The 24,215-nt window shown below is 50.0% G+C and overlaps 7 protein-coding genes across 8 annotated transcripts; 3 read left to right on the top strand and 4 right to left on the bottom strand.

Moving 5' to 3' along the window:
* Nucleotides 1–201: 201 nt before the first annotated feature.
* DFL_008662 (uncharacterized protein) lies at nt 202–2,954 on the bottom strand (the record flags this gene model as incomplete). Of its 2 annotated transcripts, none has more annotated exons than XM_067638426.1 (6): nt 202–741; nt 799–906; nt 965–2,511; nt 2,610–2,669; nt 2,747–2,830; nt 2,912–2,954. In XM_067638426.1, the coding sequence occupies 6 exons, from the start codon at nt 2,952–2,954 to the stop codon at nt 202–204; spliced, it is 2,382 nt and encodes a 793-aa protein (XP_067486315.1). The 2 variants fall into 2 exon arrangements, with proteins under 2 accessions (XP_067486315.1, XP_067486314.1); XM_067638425.1 differs by having other exon boundaries at nt 2,610–2,666.
* A 59-nt stretch (nt 2,955–3,013) lies between these two features.
* Nucleotides 3,014–3,653, top strand: DFL_008661 (uncharacterized protein; the record flags this gene model as incomplete). The annotated part of the gene is made up of 3 exons (XM_067638424.1): nt 3,014–3,109; nt 3,199–3,372; nt 3,432–3,653. 3 exons carry the CDS (start codon nt 3,014–3,016, stop codon nt 3,651–3,653), a joined length of 492 nt encoding a protein of 163 aa, XP_067486313.1.
* Nucleotides 3,654–3,754: 101 nt separating this feature from the next.
* Nucleotides 3,755–4,778, bottom strand: DFL_008660 (uncharacterized protein; the record flags this gene model as incomplete). Its single annotated transcript, XM_067638423.1, has 3 exons — nt 3,755–4,153; nt 4,242–4,366; nt 4,616–4,778. 3 exons carry the CDS (start codon nt 4,776–4,778, stop codon nt 3,755–3,757), a joined length of 687 nt encoding a protein of 228 aa, XP_067486312.1.
* A 710-nt stretch (nt 4,779–5,488) lies between these two features.
* On the bottom strand, nt 5,489–7,176 carry DFL_008659 (uncharacterized protein; the record flags this gene model as incomplete). Its single annotated transcript, XM_067638421.1, has 2 exons — nt 5,489–6,965; nt 7,037–7,176. 2 exons carry the CDS (start codon nt 7,174–7,176, stop codon nt 5,489–5,491), a joined length of 1,617 nt encoding a protein of 538 aa, XP_067486311.1.
* A 4,749-nt stretch (nt 7,177–11,925) lies between these two features.
* On the top strand, nt 11,926–17,857 carry DFL_008658 (uncharacterized protein; the record flags this gene model as incomplete). The annotated part of the gene is made up of 4 exons (XM_067638420.1): nt 11,926–12,104; nt 12,175–17,372; nt 17,432–17,655; nt 17,720–17,857. The coding sequence occupies 4 exons, from the start codon at nt 11,926–11,928 to the stop codon at nt 17,855–17,857; spliced, it is 5,739 nt and encodes a 1,912-aa protein (XP_067486310.1).
* A 1,582-nt stretch (nt 17,858–19,439) lies between these two features.
* On the top strand, nt 19,440–20,222 carry DFL_008657 (uncharacterized protein; the record flags this gene model as incomplete). Its single annotated transcript, XM_067638419.1, has 1 exon — nt 19,440–20,222. One exon carries the CDS (start codon nt 19,440–19,442, stop codon nt 20,220–20,222), a length of 783 nt encoding a protein of 260 aa, XP_067486309.1.
* Nucleotides 20,223–21,205: 983 nt separating this feature from the next.
* On the bottom strand, nt 21,206–23,615 carry DFL_008656 (uncharacterized protein; the record flags this gene model as incomplete). Its single annotated transcript, XM_067638418.1, has 7 exons — nt 21,206–21,594; nt 21,664–22,345; nt 22,517–22,658; nt 22,761–22,942; nt 23,021–23,108; nt 23,174–23,285; nt 23,384–23,615. 7 exons carry the CDS (start codon nt 23,613–23,615, stop codon nt 21,206–21,208), a joined length of 1,827 nt encoding a protein of 608 aa, XP_067486308.1.
* Between the last annotated feature and the right edge of the window lie 600 nt (nt 23,616–24,215).

The following is a 24,215-nucleotide window of genomic DNA, read 5'->3' as shown; positions in this document are numbered from 1 at the left end:
TAATGCAAGTCGCAGAAGGGAAATAAAAAGAGAGATTTTTTTGAAGCAAAAGTGATTGTAAAACAAGATGCGAGAAGGAAATGCGTACATGTGAGCAATTAAATGGAAATCACTCTCGTGTACGTATACGATCGTGGTCGTGGTCTTCGACTTACCTCTGCGGACCTGGCCTCCCCTTTTCGCTTTTGCGAGATAAAGGTTTCAATCCAACTCATCGTCCGATGTGGGTGCCGGCGCACTCGCCGCGGCGGAAGCGCCGTTACCGTTGACCTTCGTCTCTTCCGCTCTATCCTTCCGAGGGTAAAAGTCCACCTCGCCGTTCTTCCCGACCATTCCGATCCGATCGTACCAAGTCCTAGCCCTCAAAAACCTATCGAGCCCCCAATAATTCGTCCTCAACCGTTCCCTCAACCCGCTCCTTTCGTCCTTCACATCGGTATCGACCTTCGCCCCCTTCGACTCCTCTTTTATCCACTCTCTGGTATTTTTCTCGTATTCTTCGATGATTCTTAACCTTTCCGCTTCCAGCGTTTCCTTTTCCGTTATATCCGCCGGTGCGGGGGAGGAGATCGATGGGTTTTCGGTGGGCGTCGGTTCGATGTATTCGTATTCCCAATCTTCGTCGCCTCCCAGGGATTTGGGGAGTTGGGAGAGGGAGATGAATTCGGTCAGATCGGTGGTTTTGGTGGTAAAGTGGACTTTGGAGGCGACGACGGGGTCGAGCCAGCCGCGGATTATTTTCTGCGGATGCGGGTGTCAGTGGGGTTGCAAGGGAGGGGAGGGGGGAAGCGGACGTACCCAGATGCCTTGGAAGATCCAAGGAGCGTTGTGGACGAGACAGATACCCAGGCATTCGGGGTAGTGGGCTTCGAAGCACTTGATCATGAATTTGACGGGGGTGTAGTCCTGACGTCGGCGGTTAGTTTGTAAACCACCACGAGCTTTTCGGGATCGGAAATTTTACCATATTCGCCATTCCGAACCCGGTCATGTCGAATACGATCGCCGCGGTATCGACCGGCTGCTTCAACATCAACCGCGTGGTCTCGATCAGGTAAATCGTATACCTTTCCAAACTCTCCGGCGTCTGATCGGCCGCCTTGTGCAGCCTGACGTTGACGTAGCAAACGGGTCGTTCCTCTCTATCCGTTCCGTGTATGTAACTCTTCCCCATCCGTAGCTGCTTCATAAACCCTTCCGCCGTTTTATCCGTTTTCTCCGCAGCGAAGGCGGTTGCTTCGCCTTCGCGGGCGATGTCTTCGACGTGGACTTCTTGACCGCGCCAGTGCATCGTCGATACCATCATCACCAACGCCTTTTCCACATCCCATTTTCGGGCGCGGAGGAAGCGGAGGAGGAGGGCATCCGGGTTGTCGTATTTGACGAAACCCCAGAACGTCGTACGGAGTTCTTCTGGCGTTTGGGATGCCAAAGCGGCTTTGAAGTCTTTGCCTTGGTTGTATTTATCCTCCGGGTCGGTTGTCAATCCCGGTGGCGGGGAAGGGCGGTTCGATAGGGTGGTTTCCGGGACGGTCAAGTTGCTCCTGCTGCTGTTCACGCTGCTGTCTTCCTTTTTGGAGTCCTTGTCCTTGTCTTTCTTTTCTTTATCCTTTTTGGATCTGCTGAAAATTTTCGAACGTTTGGATTTTGTCTTGCTGCCGCCTGCGGCCGGTTCCGTTTCTGCTTCTTCCGGGGTTGCGGTGCTGTCGAGGGTTAACGCGGCGGCATCGTCGGCGAGGGATGTCGTCGATGCGGCGGCTCCTTCGAGTTGGGAGGCGGATTGGCCGAAGAGGGATAATGTTACGTTCCAGAATTCTTTGAGCTTTACTTCTTGCTCGGGTGTTAGGGTCTCGGGACGGCCCGGGGCGGTTGATGCCATCGCTGCGGGGGGTGGTTGCGGATGCGGGGTATTATCGGATCGGTCGAGCAGCGAGCGAAGGGTAGTCGGGTCGACGTTGGAGGGGGGGGTGTCTGTCGTTGCGACGGAGTATATTCCTATCAACGCCAGGCAGGTCGACGTTGCCGTGATGGCGGTATTATTATTGGAGGATGAGGTAGAAGTGGGTTCCGCGGGGTAGTGTGATCGTGCGCGTGGAGGCCGGGTTAATATTCCGGGGCGTGTTTTCGGTTGGGTGTGGAAGGCACGGAGCTGCTGTTGCTGACGAAAGTTGCAGCTGCGGGGTATATTATATGCACACGTATACGAAGATTCTCGTCGATAGGGATGAGGGTGTATCAAAGCCGGTGATATCGATATATCGGCACGAGAAAAAGAAGCGCAGGGGTGACGTTGGGAGTTTGGTGTTGCGGGTGAGGTCGTCGCGCAAAAACTGCTCGTTCCCGTTCGAAGCGATTCAGGAACGAGACAAAGGCAGCCGGAATCTCTGCGAATCGGGTGACTTCCAGCTGCGGAAACGGGCTTCGGATGCGGATGGGCGAGGCGGGACTGAGATGGTTTATAAGATCCCCGTCTGGATTTCGAGGCTGTAGGAATATTTCTGATCCCGAGAGCTATTTTTTGGAAAGTCAGCACGGTTACACCTTACTTATAAGCAGTCATACGCAACGGAGGAAGTTCAGGAGCAGGCAGGAAGGGAAATTGGACAGACGTCTTGGGTTTATGGCGCAGCAATTGGCAGCAGCTGACTTGCGACGGACAACGGCTGCTGCTGGGGAGGAGATCTTATGTTAGTCTCGAGGGGGGTAGACCGGTGAGGAGAGGAGGAGGAGGAGGAGGAGGAAGTACTTCGAGGCGGCGGCATCTGGATGCTTCCGGTTATATCGTAGATGATATCAACGGGCGGTGCTCGGATTGAGACGGGATCGATCGCTTTATATCGATACGAGTAGGTGTCCGATATTGTAGCACAGCAGACGGTCGACTAAATTCCCTCGCGGCACGGTGGATTACCCGGCTGGGCAATCTGCATGCCCGCTTCGGGCGGGTTCATCATGACATCGACACCTATTAGGTATCAATCCATCTACGGCATACGTTGCACGTCGATACGATATGGAACGTCCGCCGGCATTCAGCGTCTCCCAGCTGCCGCCCGAGGTGGCCGACGAACTAGCCGCTTTCCTCCGTTCGCACACCGCCCGGTCGCACGTACGTATTTTCCGGTGGAAAGGAAGGGAGCGATATCATATGACATCCATCTCGAGGCTGATCGATAGGTGATGGGTTTTTACGAATAGGATACGTTCTACACCGACAGACTATCTTCCTACGCCGCCGCGAACGTAACTTACAAGGATGACCTGCAGGATATCCAGTCCCAGGTGTCGAATGTTATAGAACCGACGGCCGATGTTTTAATCCCCGTCGCTGCCGAGTTGAAGAACACGTTCGAACGGATCGATCGGTTGGAGGTTCGTCCCCTCCCTTTTACCATACGATCGTGATATCATATTAACTTTTTATCGTACAGCACCTGTTGACGCAAGTGATCGCGCCGCAGGTGAAAGATATCTCCAACAAGCTGGAGAAAACGGAGCAGTCGGTCAGGTGGGAGGAGAAGGCTATCAACCAGGGCAGACGGGTGGATCTTTGGAAGGGAGTCGATATGGGGGATAGGAGCCAGAGGAGGATATTCAGAACATTGGATTATTTCGATCGGGATGGGAGGCTCAAGGATGCATCCGATCTATGATAAAACGCCAGTCTATATCTTACATTGTCATTATCGTACATGTGCACCCCGTCGACGTAATAGATGAAGAATACACCCTTGTTTGCGAGCGAGTGCGTATATTACTTGGCAACGACCACCCCCATCTCCTCCTCTCCGAACCCCTTCACCCCGCCCCTCAACGCCCTGACCAGCACCGGCAAACTCCTATCCGTAAAGTCCTTACTCCGTCTGACGGAATTGAGGTCCTCGCCGAACTCTTCCGTCAGTTTTTTCATATAATACTCTTCGAACTGTTTTTCGGTTTGAGAGGTGGTCATCGAGCGTAGCTGGGGGGGTATGGAGGTCGTTGACGGAGCCGGTTTCGACGGTTTGGATTTTTGGGGTTCGGAAGAGGATTCTGGGTCCGAATCGTCACTTTCGGACGAATCGTCGTCGGCGTCCGAACTATCGGAAGAAGAGGCATTTGCCATCTCTGCGTCCGAGTTGTCAGATTCTGATTCCGAGGCTTGAGCCGTAACCTATAATAATGTGAAATTAGCCAAATCTCCCCGAGAAAATCCATCATTCTGGATGAGAATCGTCGCGCAGGTTTCAAACCCCCCTTACCTTCACCTTCTTTACCGGTCCCTTCGCCTCCTTCTTCTTCTTCCCGTCTTCGCTGCTGCTGTCGTCGCTGCTGCTGGCATCATCCCCATCGCTGCTACTATCGCTGCTACTTTCGGAGCTTGAAACTAAAAATTTGGTTGGTCAGCCGTTTTCGATGTTACATTCCTTCGATCTTTTTTGGCATGTATTTTCTTTGCACAGCCCGCGAACCAACGTAATCGTTAATTTCCCCGGACGGAACTTAAATCTCTTCCCGAAAAAAAAAAAAAGCTTGTCTGGAAATTAAAGATACGCAGGTCCCTCGAGATCAAGGGGATCGAGAGTACTCTTTAAATAAAAGTATATCGATCGAAAGAGGGTGGAAATTAACATACCCTCGGTCCTGGGCTTTCGTCGCCGTCTGGTACGTTTCCCTGTACCCGTGCCCGTCTGTTTCGATGATGGTTGAGGAACAGCCGTGGTTGCGTTTGGCCTTTGCCGTTTCGCGAGAGGGCTCGAGGTATTGTATGCCGCCGCAGCGGGAAGTCGAGGGGCCATCGTTGATCGGTATGTTTGGTTCGAGGTTAGATTTTTTTGGGGAGAAAGAGGAAAAAGGGTTTATGCCGCAGCGCGCGGTTACTGCGGTCAAGTCAAGTTGCTAGCTCGGTTTCACGCAAGGATAGCAGGCAATGCACATGGAATAGAAGTCTGGATGATATGGTTCGCATTTGAGGACATCAAAAGCCACTACGATTGTTCATACTATACTACGCTATGAAATAAAATGAAAGTCAAGAGAAGAGAAAGTTAAAGGGAAAAAAATTGACAAATGAAGAAAAAAAAAAAAGAAAAGAAAAAAAAAAGAAACCGCTATAACAAAAAACAATTCTTTTGATATGCGAAAATGCCATATGCAAAAGGGGAGTCCGCAAAAAAGATATGACGCCTTGCCAATGGAAAAGAGGAGAACGAAAAAAGAAGACAATATACAGGAAAGAGACCGGCTTCGTACCGAACAAGTCAATTAGTATTTTTAATAGCATTACAAATATCTGTATTTCCAAGTTCTCTCTCTTTTTTTTCTCTCGTCCGGATCGATCCCTTTTTATGAAATATTCGGGAGCCAAACCGGACGTGCTGTATGTGTTATTCTTTCCTTCTCACTCGTCGAACCCTAAAAAGCACCGGTTCCCAGGTTTGAAACAAATGAAAACGGAACGATAAAATAAAACCATGCGCTCTATGATGTTCACTACTCGCACGACCGTTTACAACATGATCATTCCCATACCGAGGAAAGAGGCAACGAGGACGACCAAGGTGCTGAGACCGGCCGGAGGGGTGAGGCAGGAACCGGCGTTCGGCTTGTCGCTGGAGCCGCTGGAGCCTCCGGTGTTGGTGCTGGTGGATCCGAGAGCCTTGCCGGCGGTACCGCCGGCGGCATCGATTATCGTCTCGCAGGTGGAGTTCATGGTTGTCGGGGTGGCAATCCTGGCTTGACGGTCAAAGTCGCAGGCGGTGGAAGCCATATTCTGGGATTCGTAGTATTTGGTGAGAGCCCATCCGAGACGGATTTCGGAATCACACATGGAGTAAGATCCGTAGACACCGTTGGCACCATCGGTGATGATGCCGTCGCAACCGCCCTCGCCGAGCTGTCCGCAGATGTAACCGAAGATGTCGGCGTACTTCTTCTCGGCCAGGTTGTCGGCCGGGACGCAGGTCAATTGGGAACGGAGGCACTCGCAGGTGGCCTGATCCGGCTTGGGTGGGAGGACGGAGGAGGCCTTCCAGAGGTCGGTTTGGGCCGGGCAGGAGCGGGCCTCGGTGTTAGCCGGGGTGTAGGAGCTCATCTTGACGCCCTTCGGTGTGATGCTACCGAGCTGCTTTTCGAGGGCGTTGTAGTCGGAGAGCTTGGTGGCCTTTCCGGACTTGTCAACTTTGACGAGACCGTAGTTGTTGGCTTCCTGGAAATACATGTAGACGATACCGCCGGAGAAGACGGGGGACATGACATCGCCGTAGAGGGCTTGGACTTCGGTGAATTTACGGGGGGAAGGCTCGTTGCAACCGTATTCGGCGAAGAAGACGGGGACGTTGTAGTCTTCGTATTCCTCGGTTCTCTTGTCCCATCCGGAGATCTTGAGGGAGGATTGACCGCACCAGGAGTAGATGTTGTACCCCCAGAAGTCAACGGAGTCCTCGGCGGGTCCGCAGTTGAAGTAGTCGGCAAGCTGGTCGCGGACGAACTCATCATCGTTGGTGGCGTAACCGACCGGGATCTCACGGTACTTCTTTTCCTTGATGTAGGCCTTCATATCTCTGACGGAAGCCTTGACGAAAGGAGAGGCATCGGTGTTGCTCTTGTTGTTCGTGACCTCGTTACCGGCGAAGAATCCCATGACGTTGTCATACTTTTGAAGCCTGTCGATGACGGCGGTGTATCGCTCGTACAGGTGGTGATCCCATACCGGAGCGTCACGGTTGACGGACAAACCGGGCTCGGACAGGTCGGCGATAACGTAGATGCCAGCATCGCTGAGCAATTTCATGCACGCGTCTTGCGACTTTGTCGTGTCGATGGCATAGACACGGATCAAGTTGGTGTGAAGAGCCTCGAGGAGAGGGACATCACGCTTGCAAGCCTCGATGTCGGTGAGAGGGTCGACGAACTGTTGACCGGCCGGAAGGTCGGAGGTATCGACAAGACTCAGATCTGTTTGGTAGGCGATACCGTTCATGAAGCTATACGGCAGAGAAGCATCAAATTAGCGACCGAGGTTCGAGCAGGGGTGCGGCGAAGCCGTGCAACGTACAATTGTTCGCCGGAGTTCTTGTGGAAGAACTTGGAACCCTTGATGACAATGGGATCGGTGGCAGCCCGCTTCTTGAAGGCAGCAGCGGAGACGCTGCTTACCAGACCGAGCGCAGCAACAGCTGCAGATGTGAACTTCATCTCGACGGCCTGAATATCAAAAAGATCGATTTGTTTTCTGTTTGTTTATAGCGATTTCGTGAAGGTTGAAATTTGAAATTTAAAGTTGTAATGAGCGAAGTCGAAGAAACGGAGAATAAAAATAAATAGAAAAAAGTGCAACGAATGTTCGAATGAGAGAGCGTGTAGAAGAAAGAAAAGGAAGATGAAGATAATAATATAATAGCGCAGAGAGAGAGAGCGTCAGAAGAGTATTAACATCGAGAAAAAGAAGTGTCAGATATGTCAAACGGACGAGAGGGAACGAGAAGGATTTTGTGTTCGAGCCAAGTCGTTGCGGAGCGTTTAAAAAGGGAAAAAAGGGGAAGTCTCATACAACTCTGTCTGGCTCGTATGGGGGCTGTGTGAGACGCTTGTCCTTCTTGTCCACCACTCTCGCTGCCTCCAACCTTCCTCCAAGCGGTGCTGGGCCTAATCTCGCAGGTCTTCGCAGGCCCGGCACAAGCATCTGGGCTCTGCTGTCAAGATACTTGGGTTTGAATTCCAATCCTTCCGAGCCATGTTATTCGTTCATCGGTCGGTCGAGATGTTCATTACAGGTAACTCTTTTCACTTCATTAATATCATATCATGTCACAGACGTGGATTGAGCGGTGATCAGAATTCATGGCATGGCCACCACTCCCACTCCCACGTTGCAATTGTCAAGTACCGAATACACGCCGATGTTGTATGGGAGGGTGGTATAATGATCGATCCAAATATATCTCTCTGCGTTCAGGTATTCTAGACATTCTACCGTCGAGAATCCCATGGGACATCCCCATCTCTATGTTATGCACAACATCATCTCTGTTCCCGGCAGGTACATATTAAATGGCAATTACCTACCATCCAGCAAACGAAGAGAGCTACGAAGAAGAAAAAAAAAACCAACGAGGAAAAAAAAAAAAAAAGGGGGAGCACACCACCGGCTGCTTTGGGCATAGACCATGTCACAGAAGCATTCGGAGAGATTCTCTCACACTTCATCGGCGCATGTTTCGTATCACATTAACAGTCCGGATCGCTTCCATTAGCCTTTTGTGCTTTTTAGTTTTCTTTTTGACGGCGGCAATGCAACTCGAGCGCTCGATGGCGATGCTGCCTCGGTCGAGACTTTGTCAGGTCCCAAGAGAAACAACAACCTGCTCAACACGCTACTCCCATTAAACATTTTATTTTTTTCTTCTCCGAGAACAAATTTTTGACATACGAGATTGCACAGCCGGGGGTTCTTCGTTCCTACCTATCTTAGCATCCCAGAATACCGGGAATACCTAGCATCTCCACATTAAATATGCATATTTGAGAGCTTCCCCGTCGCTATCGACGTAATGGCACCGTCGATGACCGGTTCGACGTGTTGGCGGCATATCGAACGCTAGCATTTCGCTTCGATCAAACACCTTCTTCCTTGATAAGCACCCATGTCTATGTATAAATTAAAAACGCATCGACCGCATGCATATCGGTGACCGGAGATGCATGGAAAAAAAAAGTCAAACTATGCACGCGCTGGGGGTTGTGATTGACGTCGTTCGTTCGAATTTCTTCGCACACACCACAATATTCGTGGCAGACGCGACCTTGGACTTATCGTCTGCAGAAGAGCTTCGATGTCGTCTGCACCGGTCGAAAAGCAAGCTTTTCGAGCTCTGTGCTTTTCTGTCCGACTTGCAAAGTTTGAATTTCCAAGAGGCAACGGTCCAGGTGACGCCACACACCAACAAACCCGCACTAGGTTATTATCGTGCGCAAAAATCTATTTTTGTCTCTCAACATCTCGTGGACCTCTCGTCGAAAGACGAACCAGAAATGAAGGTTAATTTCGTGCCGTCTAGGAAATCAATTCCAAACCGATGCACCCTCGTTCATTACATCCACATACATGCATACGTGAACCGGATCTTCGCTTTTCCAGCGCACTAGGTGGCAACGGACCAGGTCTTAACCGTGGCGTATCAAAATATATTAATTGGTTAACGCCGGAGAAAAGAAACGGCACCTCGTTCTGCTGTGCTGTGCTGCGTGTGCTGTACCATCAGCAGAATCTTCGATTGATCGATTGGGTGCAGGGGATCCGGTGCATCCGCGGCCTAAGGCCTTTCTGGTAGACTTGCCCGTCTGGTGTTGATAAGGGGCATCGGTCGAAAGCCTCAGGGGGACGGCTTCGCCCAGCTGCAAAAGCGTCCTTCGAGACGCTCCGCTGAGAAATCCCCTGGGTTGGTTATTTCAGAATCCGGACCGGAACGGGGCTCTTGACAGAGCTATTCGATATCATGAATCCAGCGGACCTGTGAGCTGCGCCGTGGCAGGTAATATAGGTTTTGACAGTACTGTTGCTGCTCCATGGTGGGTGCACCCCCATGGACATGGACACGCGATCGAAAGGAATCTAGAAAATTTCGTGCATCCTTCCTGCCCGGTAGTTTTTCCCCTTTCCCAGCGACGGGGTTTGGTCGATTCCTAGTCCGGTTCGTGTGCCCAGAGCTTTGGTTACGAAAGCTCACCGTGCATGGACTCTTCCTTCCTCTCCTTCCTCTGCTCTTATTTCCACCTTCTTTCCCTTCCCTCAACATCTCTTTCCCAGAATTCTCTCGTTTGACGGGAACGAAAACCAACAGCTTCTTCTTCTTCTTTTTCTTTCCCTTTCGCTATTTTTCTTTTACGTAGATCTCGTTTCGACATTCGCTTGGGTTGAGAGCCGTTCAATCGTTCCGGTCTCCTCTTTTTTTCGCTTGCGCGTGGAGGAAAGGGGATTAGCCAACGGGAATACCATTTCGACAACCTTCCTTCCCGCCTTTGCAGCATTCCGACCAAAGTTGTAATCGTCCGTCGAAACTTATCGTCCATTCCTTTACTTGACGCCAACTTTTTACCATCAGCAACTGTTGCAAAACAAATACACGATCGATCGTTATATAATATTTCAAGACGGCGCCTACGGCTGTGTCGAGCGCTGGTTTAACAGAAAGCAAGACCGGACCATCATCACCACTGCTGTCAATTGTCTTCGGGTAGGTGCTAGAGTCTGCTTTCATGCTTTGTCGTATATATCATTCTGAAACGTAGCTTGTTGCGGCTCGCGTTTCCCTACCACCCCTGAGCACCTATCCGTTCAAATTCGGTCTGGGTATGAGGAGATGCCCAGATGTCAGCCTCAATGGCCGAATGCTTGTTTCCCGTTCCTTCTTGGTTGTACAGAAAATAACAATATTCTGTGTCGACTCGATCGAAGGGAAGGAGAAGAAGTATAGCCTCGAAGTAACACCCCCCCACCCTTCCCATGCTTCGAGCTGTTTTTGTGAACTAAACTGCAACGTTGGGTTGGTTCTTGTGCAATCAACAATTATACCACGACATGGTGATGTCCCTTTTTCTTCCAAACAAGCCTGCCACATATTTTCCCTTGGTCTCTTTTCTTATTTTGGATTGGAGGTTGTTGATTGGGCAGGGTGAAACCTGCTCCATTTTGTTGCGCTGGTTCGGTTGGAGCGTGTGGCTTATCCGCCCAGCGGCCTTCCAGTTTGAAAGGAGACGACCCCCAAGAACGAACAAAAATAGGAGTGTCTAACCTGCTCGGAGCCCTTGCATTTTTTTCGCTCCCAAGTCGAAGCTCCGACGAAAGCTCCTGTTGACATTCGTTCGCTGTTTTACCTGGACTATTTTGGATGCATACTTTCGTTCGTGCATGTTGCGTCAAGTTTTTTTTTATTTTTTTATACAGTCTTTTCGCTCTTCCCTCGTTATCGTTAGCCGACTTCGAGACATAGGTCGACGAAGGTAGTCCTAGCCCTTCTTAATTCTCTCCCAGTCCATTTACCCCATCTACCCTTCTTCTACTTTATTGCACCCAAATCTCCATCTACCCATTCTCTGTCGACCGGAATCATTTATTATTTTTATTCTTTCGATCTTTCTTCGTGACAAAGTTTCAAGTTTGTAACAAACTCACTCCTTCCTGTTTGTGCAACCTTCCCCCATCATGGTTTATTCTGCTATTCTTCTACCCCTTAAACGCAAAAAAAGAAAGAAAGAAAGGGGGAACCGATGGATGTTGTTGTTGCCTCGTCTACGGTCTACAGGTCTCCTTTTCCACAGCACCGGCGGGTGTGTTTGTTTACTGTAAACACCACACGTCCAGGTCGATTTCCACGTCGATGGCATACATATCCCACTTGCATCTCATCCGTATCTAATAATATCCCATCCCTCGGTTTTGGCCCAACACCAACCGAGAACAGGAGTCTCTCCATTCTTTTGCTGCCTCTACCTCATCCTCTCCTCTCGTCCCCCGCCACGGCCTCGATTGTTTCGTTGATTGATCGGTCGATATCAGTAATGCTAACGGCTTCCTCTTTTTTTTGTTTACCATCAGGCAATAGCGTCCGTCGTTAAATTTATTGTGCATTGAGACAGCAATTTCGACTGTTACAACCATCGCTCTACAAATTACCACCGAATCCCGCATCCCTTAGCTCGACAGGCGTGATCCGATTAATATCTAATAGCACTTGACGTATTGCCACGACCTTTTTCTTCCTTTTTTTTTTTTTCTCCCCTAGTCAACGCGAGCCTAATTGAGGTAAGACCGAAGAACCGCCTCCCTCCTCGCGGCCTTTCTCCCCAAAACTCTTGATATTTATCGATTTCCGCGGAAGAAAAACATCAACGCTGACTGCTCATCACAGGGCGAACCTTCGCCTTCGAGCAGCTACCGCATGAATCATGGCCAGCCACGGTAGAGGCTATGATGACGGCTACGGCCATCCTCAACAACAGCAGCATGGCGGTGGCGGCGGTCAGGACGGTTACTACGATGACCGCGGTGGACATGGTGGCTATGATCAGCATGGCCAATATCAAGGCGAATACGACTACCAAAACGATAATTATTATGACGAGGGGTACGTTTGCTCCTTCACCTTCCTATCGATGCATTTATCTTCCATTTGAGACCGACTGACGATGTTTTAGTCAATACTACAATGCTGGCCAGCATCCTTATCAAGATGGCCAGGACGGTTATTACGACCAAAACCAAGGTTACGACCAGGGGTATTACGGCGATGGTTATGATTACGATCAAACCGGCCAGGGAGGCCAGCCCAAGGGGAAACGACGCGGTGGCTCGGAGGAAGAATCCGAAACTTTTAGCGATTTTACGATGAGATCCGACATGGCGAGAGCTGCCGAGATGGATTACTACGGCCGTGGTGACGAACGATACAACAGCTACCAGGAAGATGGCCGACGTGCTTACCGACCGGCTTCATCTCAGGTTTCGTACGGTGGAAACCGTTCCTCCGGTGCTTCCACTCCAAACTACGCCATCGACTACAATGCCCTCCCGCTCGGCCAACGCTCCAAGGAGCCATACCCGGCTTGGTCCGCAGAAAATCAAATCCCCGTCAGCAAGGAGGAAATCGAGGACATCTTTATGGACCTTACCGCCAAGTTTGGTTTCCAGAGAGATAGCATGAGAAACATGTACGACCATTTCATGACGCTTTTGGATTCCCGTGCATCCCGTATGACTGCCAACCAAGCCCTTTTGACCCTCCATGCCGACTACATCGGAGGGGATAACGCCAACTACCGAAAATGGTACTTTGCTGCTCACCTCGACCTTGATGACGCCGTCGGCTTTGCGAACATGAAGCTCGGGAAGGCGGACCGCCGAACGAGGAAAGCACGAAAGGCCGCAGCGAAAAATAAGAATCCCGAGGACGTGGAACAAACTCTCGAAGAACTCGAGGGTGACAACAGTCTCGAAGCTGCCGAGTACAGATGGAAGACTCGCATGAACAGAATGTCCCAGCACGAGCGCGTCCGACAGGTCGCTCTCTTCCTCCTTTGCTGGGGTGAAGCCAATCAGGTCCGATTTATGGCCGAGTGTCTCTGCTTCATCTTCAAATGTGCGGACGACTACTACCAGAGCGCGGAATGCCAAAACAGAACCGAGCCGGTCGAAGAAGGTACCTACCTGAAAGAGGTCATCACACCTCTCTACCAATACTGCCGCGATCAAGGTTACGAGATCGTCGATGGCAAGTACGTCAGGAGGGAGCGCGACCACAATAACATTATCGGTTACGATGACATGAACCAGCTTTTCTGGTACCCCGAAGGTATCGAGCGCATCGTCCTGGAGGATAAGAGCCGTCTCGTCGACGTGCCCTCGCATCTTCGTTGGCAGAAACTCAAGGAGGTCAACTGGAAGAAGGTCTTCTTCAAGACGTATAAAGAAATCCGGTCGTGGTGGCATTTGGCCGTCAACTTCAACCGTATCTGGGTCATCCACATTTCCATGTTCTGGTTCTTCACGGCTTACAACTCTGCAACTTTCTTCACCAAGGATTACGTCTACACCGAAAACACGCAACCGAATGCGGCCGCTTACTGGTCCGCGGTCGCGTTGGGAGGAACGGTCGCCTGTCTCATCATGTTGATCGCGACTCTCTCGGAATGGGCTTTCGTACCGCGACAATGGGCTGGCGCCCAGCACTTGTCTCGTCGTCTTGCGTTCATCCTCCTCCTCCTGGTCATCAACGTCGCGCCTTCGGTTTGCATCTTCCTCATCCTCGATCAGACCACAAAGGTCGCGAAGGTTCTCGGCATCGTGCAATTCTTTGTCGCCGTGGCTACCGTTGTTTTCTTCTCGGTCATGCCTATCGGAGGCCTCTTCGGAAGCTACATGAGCAAGAACTCGCGTCGTTATGTTGCCAGCCAGACATTCACAGCCAGTTATCCTCGCCTCAAGGGTAACGACATGTGGATGTCTTACGGTTTGTGGGTACTCGTCTTCTTCGCCAAGTTCATCGAGTCCTACTACTTTTTGGCCCTCAACATCAAGGATCCCGCTCGTATCTTGTCTCTCCTGACGGTCAAACTCTGCTCTGGTGACGCTCTCTTCGGCGCATCGGCTGACATTCTCTGCACGTACCACCCGCAGATTTTGCTCGGTTTGATGTACTTCACCAACATGATCCTGTTCTTCCTTGATACCTACCTTTGGTACATTATCTTGAACTGTATCTTCTCCGTTTTCCGCTCCTTCTATCTCGGTGTCTCCATCTGGAGTCCTTGGCGGAACATCTTCTCCCGTCTGCCGAAGCGTATCTACTCCAAGATTCTCGCCACGACGGATATGGAGATCAAGTACAAGCCGAAGGTTCTCATCAGTCAGGTCTGGAACGCAATCGTCATATCGATGTACCGTGAGCACCTCTTGGCCATAGATCACGTCCAGAAACTGCTCTATCATCAGGTTCCATCCGAGCAAGAGGGCAAGAGAACATTACGAGCACCCACCTTTTTCGTCTCTCAGGAGGATCACTCGTTTAAGACGGAGTTTTTCCCGCGCCAGAGCGAGGCCGAGCGTCGTATCTCCTTCTTCGCCCAGTCGCTTTCGACTCCTATCCCCGAACCGGTCCCCGTTGATAACATGCCGACTTTCACCGTCCTCATCCCTCACTACTCCGAAAAGATCCTTCTCTCCCTCCGTGAGATCATTCGCGAAGACGATCCGTACTCCCGTGTCACCCTTCTCGAGTACCTCAAGCAGCTTCACCCCCACGAATGGGATTGCTTCGTCAAGGATACCAAGATTCTCGCCGATGAAACCTCTCAGATGGCCAATACCGAAGAGAAGAACGAAAAGGATACCGTCAGAAGCAAGATCGATGACCTTCCCTTCTACTGCATCGGTTTCAAGTCCGCCGCCCCGGAGTATACGCTCAGAACACGTATCTGGGCATCGCTTCGGTCTCAGACTCTTTACCGTACCATTTCCGGTTTCATGAACTACAGCCGTGCGATTAAGCTTCTTTACCGCGTTGAAAACCCAGAAGTCGTCCAGATGTTCGGTGGAAACACCGACAAACTCGAAAAGGAATTGGAACGTATGGCCCGCCGCAAGTACAAGATTTGTGTCTCTATGCAACGTTACGCCAAGTTCAAGAAGGAAGAAATGGAAAACACCGAATTCCTCCTCCGCGCCTATCCCGACCTTCAGATCGCCTACCTTGACGAGGAACCCCCCGAGAACGAGGGTGACGAACCACGCATCTACTCTGCTCTCATCGACGGACACTCCGAACTCATGGAAAACGGAATGCGCAGACCCAAGTTCCGCGTGCAGCTCTCCGGCAACCCGATTCTCGGTGACGGAAAATCTGACAACCAAAACCATGCCATCATCTTCTACCGTGGTGAATACATCCAGCTCATCGACGCCAACCAGGACAACTATCTCGAGGAATGTCTCAAGATCCGAAGCGTTCTCGCTGAATTCGAGGAGATGCACACTGATAATGTCTCGCCGTACTCTCCTGGCCACATTGCTGAAGATTTCGATCCCGTCGCCATCTTGGGTGCTCGTGAATACATTTTCTCCGAGAACATTGGTATCTTGGGTGACGTCGCTGCCGGAAAGGAACAAACGTTCGGTACTCTCTTCGCCAGAACCCTCGCTCAAATCGGTGGCAAGCTCCATTACGGACATCCGGATTTCTTGAACGGTATTTTCATGACTACTCGCGGTGGTGTCTCGAAGGCTCAAAAGGGTCTCCATCTCAACGAAGATATTTACGCCGGTATGAATGCTTTGCTCCGTGGTGGACGCATCAAGCATTGCGAATACTACCAGTGTGGTAAAGGTCGTGATTTGGGTTTTGGCTCCATTCTTAACTTCACAACCAAGATCGGAACCGGTATGGGTGAACAAATGTTGTCCCGCGAATACTACTACCTCGGAACTCAGCTACCGTTGGATCGTTTCTTGTCCTTCTACTACGCACATCCAGGTTTCCACATCAACAACTTGTTCATTATCCTCTCGGTGCAGCTTTTCATGTTGGTTTTGATCAACCTCGGCGCCATCGTTCATGAAGTCACGCTTTGCGAGTTCAGGAGAGGCGCTCCTATCACCGATCCCCGTCGACCCGTCGGCTGCTACGAGCTTATTCCCGTCATCCACTGGGTCCAGCGTTGTATCGTTTCTATCATGATCGTCTTTGCCATTGCCTTCTTGCCCCTTGTGGTTCAGGAACTTGCGGAGCGTGGATTTTGGAGAGCTACGACCCGTTTGGCCAAGCACTTCGGATCCTTTTCACCATTCTTCGAAGTCTTCGTCTGTCAAATCTACGCCAACTCCATTCTCAACAATTTGGCATTCGGTGGCGCTCGATACATCGGTACCGGTCGTGGTTTCGCTACCGCCCGTATCCCATTCGGTGTCCTCTATTCCCGTTTCGCCGGACCTTCGATCTACCTCGGTGCTCGTTCTCTGATGATGCTGCTCTTTGCGACCGTCACAATCTGGATGCCGCACTTGGTCTATTTCTGGGCTTCCTTACTCGCCTTGTGTATCTGCCCGTACCTCTTCAACCCGCATCAATTCGCATGGAACGACTTTTTCATCGATTACCGTGATTTCTTGAGATGGTTGTCTCGTGGAAACACCCGCGCCAACCATTCTTCCTGGATTGCTTTCTGCCGTCTGTCCCGTACCAGAATCACAGGTTACAAGCGAAAGAACCTCGGCGACCCATCCGAAAAGCTCTCCGGGGACGTCCCAAGAGCGAAGATTACCAACATCATCTGGAACGAGGTCATCGGTCCGTTGGGTCTCGTCGTCATTACTTTGATCCCATACCTTTTCATCAACGCCCAGACCGGTGTCACCAAAGCCAGCGGTAACAGCCCAACCGCCACTGCCACCGTTCCTTCCAGTTCCCTCATCCGTATTGCCATCATTGCGATCGGTCCGATCGTTATCAATCTCGGAGTCTGCGCTGTTTTCTTCGCCATGGCTTGTTGCATGGGTCCAATCTTCACAATGTGCTGCAAGAAATTCGGTGCCGTTCTCGCCGGCATAGCCCACGGAATCGCCACTCTCATGTTGATTGTCTTCTTTGAGGTACTTTGGTTCCTCGAGGGTTTCAGCTTTGCCCGTGCCATGCTCGGATTGGTTACCGTCACCGCCATCCAGAGATTCATCTACAAGTTGCTCATCACCTTCACGCTGACTCGAGAGTTCAAAACCGATGCTAGTAACATCGCTTTCTGGTCCGGTAAATGGTACGGACTCGGTCTCCACGCTATGTCCCAGCCGGCACGTGAGCTTCTCTGCAAGACGACGGAGATGGGTTTCTTCGCCACCGACTGCATCTGTAAGTTCGGATATCTAACGATTGGATGTAAAGAGTAAACGCTAACTTTCACTTTTTAGTGGGCCACTTCATCCTCTTCCTCCAGTTCCCAATCCTCATCATCCCATTCGCCGACCGTTTCCACAGCGTCATGCTCTTCTGGCTCAGACCATCGAAGCAGATCCGACCACCAATCTACTCCTCCAAGGTGTCCAAGCTCAGGAAGCGAAGAGTTATCCGCTTTTCCATCCTCTACTTTATTCTCCTCGTCCTCTTCGTCGCCTTGATCGTCGGTCCGGTTGTCGTAAGTCCCAAGGATCCATCCCAATATTTTAGTCCATGATCCGACGCTAACATCAATATCGCAGGGTCAAAAATATCTCGGAGACATCAAGCTTGAGATCGATGCCTTCCCGGGTCTTCTCCAGCCAACCAGGTACAACAATACTGACATTTCCGGATGGTCGACGGACGAGTTCCCCAAGTCTACCAGATCTTCTAATTAATGACAAAACGACAAGAAAAGAAAAGCTAAAAGCAAAGCGGGGGTAGTCTAGAAAAAATAGTCCTTTTTGAATATACATATGTACAAAGAAGAAGAAGAAGCGGTTGTCGTCCATGTTGTCACACTGCTATTTTGTCTCGAGCATAAGCGCAATTCGGTTGAAATTCCACTTGTAGTAACACGGGCATTGGCGCAGTCTCATGAATAATGTTTTTTTTTTTACTGCTCTTTTTCTCTTTCTCTTTCTCTCTACGTTTCTCTTTTAACTATTATTAACTACAGCACAAATAAAGACTTAGTGAGCTTGTTTTTTTCTACTGATTACATTCGTTTTTCTTCTCCTGTGTATCTCTGTTTTACCTGTTCTAGGTTAATTACTAGTACTAAAGCACCAGCGGGAGGTAATTTTAAACCATGCCTCTTCCATATAATTGATATAAACCAGCCATGTCTATGGATTCGCCCCATCGTGAACTCGGTAACATGTCATGCACCCCTTGATATATATATCCAGACATCCATCGCATCGAGCAAACCCCTGCCCATGAAAGCCTCGCCCATTCGGCTAACGACGCCTGCAGACTACGCGAGATGGCACAGGACCAGGGGTCTCAACTTGGCAGACGTCAGGTCGCACCCAGAACGGAAGCGTGATTATCCAGTGATGATTGCGATCATACAACGGCTCGACGAACCGGGGCTGCATGTTCACTCGCAGGATGAAAAAAGACCCTGATCCAGCCTGTTGTGAGCCAATTGGTTCTGCCCGGTTACGTGAGATGGCCCTGATTTTCAACTTTTTTTTTTTTTTTTTTTTTTTAAAAAAAAAAGCCCAGGAAGCTAGGCTGGAAAGTCGTACAACTTGGAACGGAGCGCGGCATGCGATATTCATTCTTTCTCTCGTAACGAACCGTATTGCAGTCAAATACGTTGGATCCCGCCTGGAGTAACCCCCCCTTTAAAAATAAGCTATCGGTCTTGGAGTTTACCATCTTACTCTGTATCGGATTTATTTTGGGGAAACGGTCTTATTCATATATACATGCACCCATACATAACTCTCTTTCTGTCTTCTGTCTCGCCCGAAGCTTGTTTTCCCAGCGGTAGACGGTTAGGCTTTTTTCCCTAGGCGCAGTCTTGAACCTCCGAACAAGGTATCGATTCGTATTCGTTTCCCCCGCGGTCTCAGACGTTTCGGTACTGGTATACCGCCATCCTTACGACCGATTCGGCGGACCGACATATGTCCTGGCGGTAGTCCTGGCTTCGAAGTTAGAAAATAAACATCTCCATCCTTCCATCGTCTTCAAACCCACTGTGAAACACCCGGCTCGTTTGATCCTTGGATCGATTCGAACCCACCTCTGGCGAATATCTAATTCTGTTTTTCATCTGGTGAGTCGCCCTAGCGCTTTCGACGACCCGACCTGGATGCTTCCAACCGCTGGGTTTGATTTACTCCAACATCCGACATCATGGAAGTATTGATATTCTCTAACCACTTCTCCTCAAACCTCATCGATAGCCAAAAGCATTCCCGAGCAATTCTAGAACAAAAACTCAAGTCCCACACGCCATAAATCATGGCAACCACGCTTCTAAACCTACCGTCCACCCCTTCTAACGCCGGAGACACTGGTTCCGACCCTGGAACTCCAACCAGCGGCATCTCGACCCTCTCTACGACCGCCATCAAAGATGGTCATGAAGGTCACCACCCTCATATGAACATGGACGTCGCTGCTGAACGTGTCGCCCGTCTAGGTGGGATCGGAGCTCCACCGAGCCTTTCGGCCTTCAACGCTCCGACCAAGGACTACTTCGAGCCACCTTCCGTTCCACATACCCCTGGATCGGCTTCGGTCATCTCATCCCTAGCCGATGAACATGGCTCTCTCGAAGGTGAAACTTCAGGCCCGAATAGCACCCAAGCCAAACGCGAGACCATGGCCTACCTCGCCCATCGTCAACATGAACAACAGCAGCAACAGCAGCGACAGCAACAATTACAGCAATCAATCCCTACAATCTCAACTCCTGCTCCAAATAACACTGCTACTGCTACAAACAATGTCAGTACCATCGCTCCTGCCGTCTCCCCTCTCCCCAGAGTTTCAAACGCTCCAGACGGTATCGTGATCCCAAACTACGGATATGGTAGTAACGCGAGCAGATCCACTGATTCCCCTACGTCGAACCAGACGACGCCGTCGGCTGCTGAAGCTAGAGTTGATGCTAAGATGATCGATGGGATGACTTATGATGAAGGGGATACGACGGCTGAAGGGTTGGGGAGACGGGATACCATTCGTCCTGGGCAGATCCCGCCGGGTTTGCTGAAGGATGATACCGAGATGGATGGTTGAATGTTTCCGATTCCTTTTTTTTTGTTTTTTCTCTTCTGCTCTGCTTTTCCTTGGGTACTTCTGCTTTGCTTCGTCCGTTTGTCGCTTTTTTGTCTTTTATCTTTGAATTTCCGGGATCGGTTTCTGCTTTCTCTACGACGCTCAAGCGGCTTTTATATTCGTCTCTGATTTTCTTCAAGAAGATCTTAGGGTCCGATTGGTCACGACAAGGGATTCAAATAATGGACACAAAGGAAACAATAAAAGTCCCCCAGAGACCCCTATTTGGATATCGATAAACGTATTTTTATTCCTTCCTTCCTTCCTTGTTTCTGCTCTCCTCTCCCCATTTATTACGTTTTATTTCCTCCATAACGGCCTCATATCACGGTGTTAAAAAAAAAAAAAAAAAAAAGACGGAGTTTTGCCATTTGTTCTTTTCGTTTACTTTTATTTTTTAAAGGAAAGATCCGGTGTGCACGCCTGTGTGGTTTTTGTAGTATTATATCGGCCGGCGGTAGCTTTTCTCGTTGTTTTTTTTTTCTTTCTGCGTTTGGAGAATCAAAAATGGAAATTAATTCCCTACGGCGGCAGCAGCAGCATCTGGCTTACGAGACGACATGTGACCCCTCCCGGGTCCTTCTGAAGAGTCTGGATGCATGGCTAGCCTTTTTTTTTTTTCGCGAATCGATCCCACAGGGCCAGGGGAATTCTGGACACATGTCACATATTCGAACGTCAGGGTTACTCGTTGGAAAGGACAATCTATATAGATTGGCCTTTCAAATTGGGATGCCGTGGGCATCCTCGGTACGGAGATGCGGATATATGCATACAACGAGAACAATGCGGCGCAATCGATAATCAATCGGCAAGAAGGAAAAAAATTTGAAGATGTATGATTAAAAATTATGATACTTGAAAAGTATATATACTAAACGAAAAGGAGAAAAGAAAGAGGTAAAATCTCTAAATGTAAGAGGTATCCGGGCAGATTGTTTTTTTTACTTCCTCTTCTCGGATGACTCATCTTCAGCCTCATCCTCGCCTTCATCCCGGGGCATAACCATCCCCATGGACCGCAACATATTAGCCGCCGGCCCCGCGTCTCCACCCTGCGCCTTTAAACTCTCCAGCATGTTCCTCGCGATCTCGTAGTTGAGCTCGGCATCGAGATCGTGGTTTCTTGGCGGTCGTTGTGCCTTATATTTTGTGCGGCCTCTTCCTTCGTCCGCACTTGCGCCTGGTCGGTTCGGATCCAGCGCGCCGGCGGCAACCAGCTCCTGTTCCATCTTGGCCATTGTTTGACGTATTGATTGTTCATCTTCGTCATCGTCTGAGACTTCTTCTTCTTCGTTCGGTGGGGTGTGGGGGTTGGATTCTGCGGGAAGACCTGTTGTGAAAAAAAGAAACGTTAGCGGCACGTCAACGTCAATGATGTTTCGAGTAGAAATACACATACCCATCATCTCACGCATCATCTTTGAGAACTCTCGCTCATCAAAGCTGGCGTCTCTGTCTTCCTCATCGGTGCTAATGCTCCCTTCGTCATCGCTGATATCGTCGTCATCATCGCTGTCGAACCTGTCATCGTGATGATGTCCGAATCGTACCCCGCTATGCCCCGCCGAATCGTCGTTCATGAACTTCTCAAAGTTTTCCACCATCTTTTTGAGCTTGTCCTGCTGCTCTTTATCGCTGAACGCCGGCTTTTCAAAAAGCGGTGCGGAAGAAGGTCCTTGGGTCCTAGTACTGGTGCCGGCCATGTTTGCTTCGAACTCCTCGTAGTCTACATCCAACCAATCTTCAGAGTCAACCTGATGGTTCCAGGACTTTATATCCTCATCGGATGGTAACGGCGATGCCGCAGAAACTTCGTTCAGACTATCCAGAATAGCCTTCGCCTCCGCGGCCAATCGGCCCTCCGTCTTGTTTCCGTTCCCTGAGACCAGGAGTTCCAATCCGCAGGTCAGCTTCATACCCAGTTCCGACGCGGGGAACTGAGGCGATTCCTTTCCCGGGAGGATAAACGGCCTAGGCGGACGAAATACCTGTTGTTTCAACTGGGCGTAGGTTATTTTCGTGAATCGAACAGACATTTCGACGGGGTCTCGTGGGGGGAAGGTCGGCATTGTGTTGCATATCTGTTTCAAGGGCCACCATCACCCTGGTTAGCTTAACTGGAACCCTTGACCCTGTTCAGCCACGCGTCAGGGCTGCGTTTCGGGGGCTGCAGAACCCCACCACGGTTGGAGTGGAAATGTTGGGTTTTTCGCATGGTGGGGCGTGCGGAAAAAGGGGAGGATTTGACGAACCTTCAATTGGACTGGATCTCTTAGGCAGAATATCTCGACAATCGTCGATATTAATTTCGGCTTTTCATGCAAGATTTTAGCTACCGTGCGAGGGACGGTAACACGAGAATGATGGAAATGGTCGTTTAGAGCAGCGGGATAGCTGTTATGTCGATATTAGCTGATCGTTTCAAGCCCTGCGCATGCATGCATGTTTTTTCTTGATAAACCAAACAGGTTGGAAAGGGAAACAAAAAAGTCTTACTTTGAAATGCGGTAGAATGCTTCTTCCTCGACGAGTTGGATATGAAGCAGATCGGCTTGAAACTTTTCGAGAAACTTGAGTGCATCTTTGGTACTCAGCGAACTCAACTGACCAGCTTTGGCTGCAGCTCGCTCGTCTTTGGTTCTGGGTATAATTCGCAATGTGCCGTTGCTTATCCACACCTAATTATGGAAGACAACCTTTTCAGCATCCCGGTAAGTTATGTCAAATTAAAGGAGGAAAGAACAGCCTGTTCGTACCCTGTTGTCCGCAACCTCAGGACTTAGCCATTTAGGAAGTGCATGGGCTGCTTCGATAAGCAGGAATTCACCATCCGTATCAGCTACACTGTCCAAATCAGTTAAAATAATGCCCTCGCGAAAAGTCTAGCGTGACAAATAGGAGAATTTTACCGTATCCACAACTGGGGAAACAGTTTGCTGATCTCCCTTAGGAGGAAGACTGCGAACCATTCATCATCGATGGATTCCCCGAATTCTATCCGGCCATGAAGATATGCGATCGCTGAGGGGTAGGAGGAAGAAAGAGTTAGATAAGCGTTTGAATTTTTCCTAAATTTTCATTTTGGAAAGAGAGAAATTCGAGCTCCGGAGCATGCATACCATCTTTCTCAACGACGTTGAGGTTAAACTCATCTCTCTGCCAGATGAAATCGCTCGTCAAAGGCTCAACCGCTTTGAGGATATCAGGGAGCAAGTTTTCTAGCTCAGACTTGACGTCTTTCTGCGATACCGCAGCTGTAGATGCCGGTATAAGATGAATATAATAGTCGACTGTGTCCTCGACGAGCGACTGGCGTGGGAAGCTTCCCAGGCCTAAAGAAGCAAAATCCATAGCGGACAAAAAAAAAAAGTATGCAACTTTGAAAGATCTTCTCTCTGAAGGAAATGATGCTGAAAAGACAAAAAAAGAGATATGGTCGATAGAGAAGAAGTGTGGAAGATCAATCGGTCATTTATGAATTTTCACAGTCCTGCCGAGGATAGCTAAGTAATCGCGAAAGCTGGCTGCCTTCTGGCGAGTCAGGTCTCTGGGGGCTTGTATTGTTGTAGCGTGGGCAGCGCGTGGTAGAAAGTGGAGACCCGGGCGGATCGGAGTGAGGTCTTTCGTTCAGGGATATATCATGTCCTCATTGCATGACCCGGGGCGTGAGAAGGGCTGTGATTCGTGGATTTGATGTCCCATGCACCCTCCAAACATGATATGATGGGTATATACAGCTCTATCGCCAGATACCGGGAGGGAGCTAGGTTCGGAGTAAATAGGCAGCCAGCCAGGGTGCAGAGGCCGTATTTCGTCTGAAGTTTGTCGGGTTGAGGTTGAATTGAGGGCGAAGTTTGATAGACAGTACTGCGAGTCCGGTTGCTGCTCAATCCCGAACGACATGTCCAACACAAGCCCTGTCGATATCTGGTTGACATCCACCCACTTCAG

Source organism: Arthrobotrys flagrans (assembly GCF_004000055.1).
Source record: "Arthrobotrys flagrans strain CBS H-5679 chromosome Unknown unitig_1, whole genome shotgun sequence".
In the NCBI taxonomy this organism is placed as follows: Eukaryota; Fungi; Ascomycota; class Orbiliomycetes; order Orbiliales; family Orbiliaceae; genus Arthrobotrys; species Arthrobotrys flagrans.
This window is presented reverse-complemented; position numbering and strand designations above follow the sequence as displayed.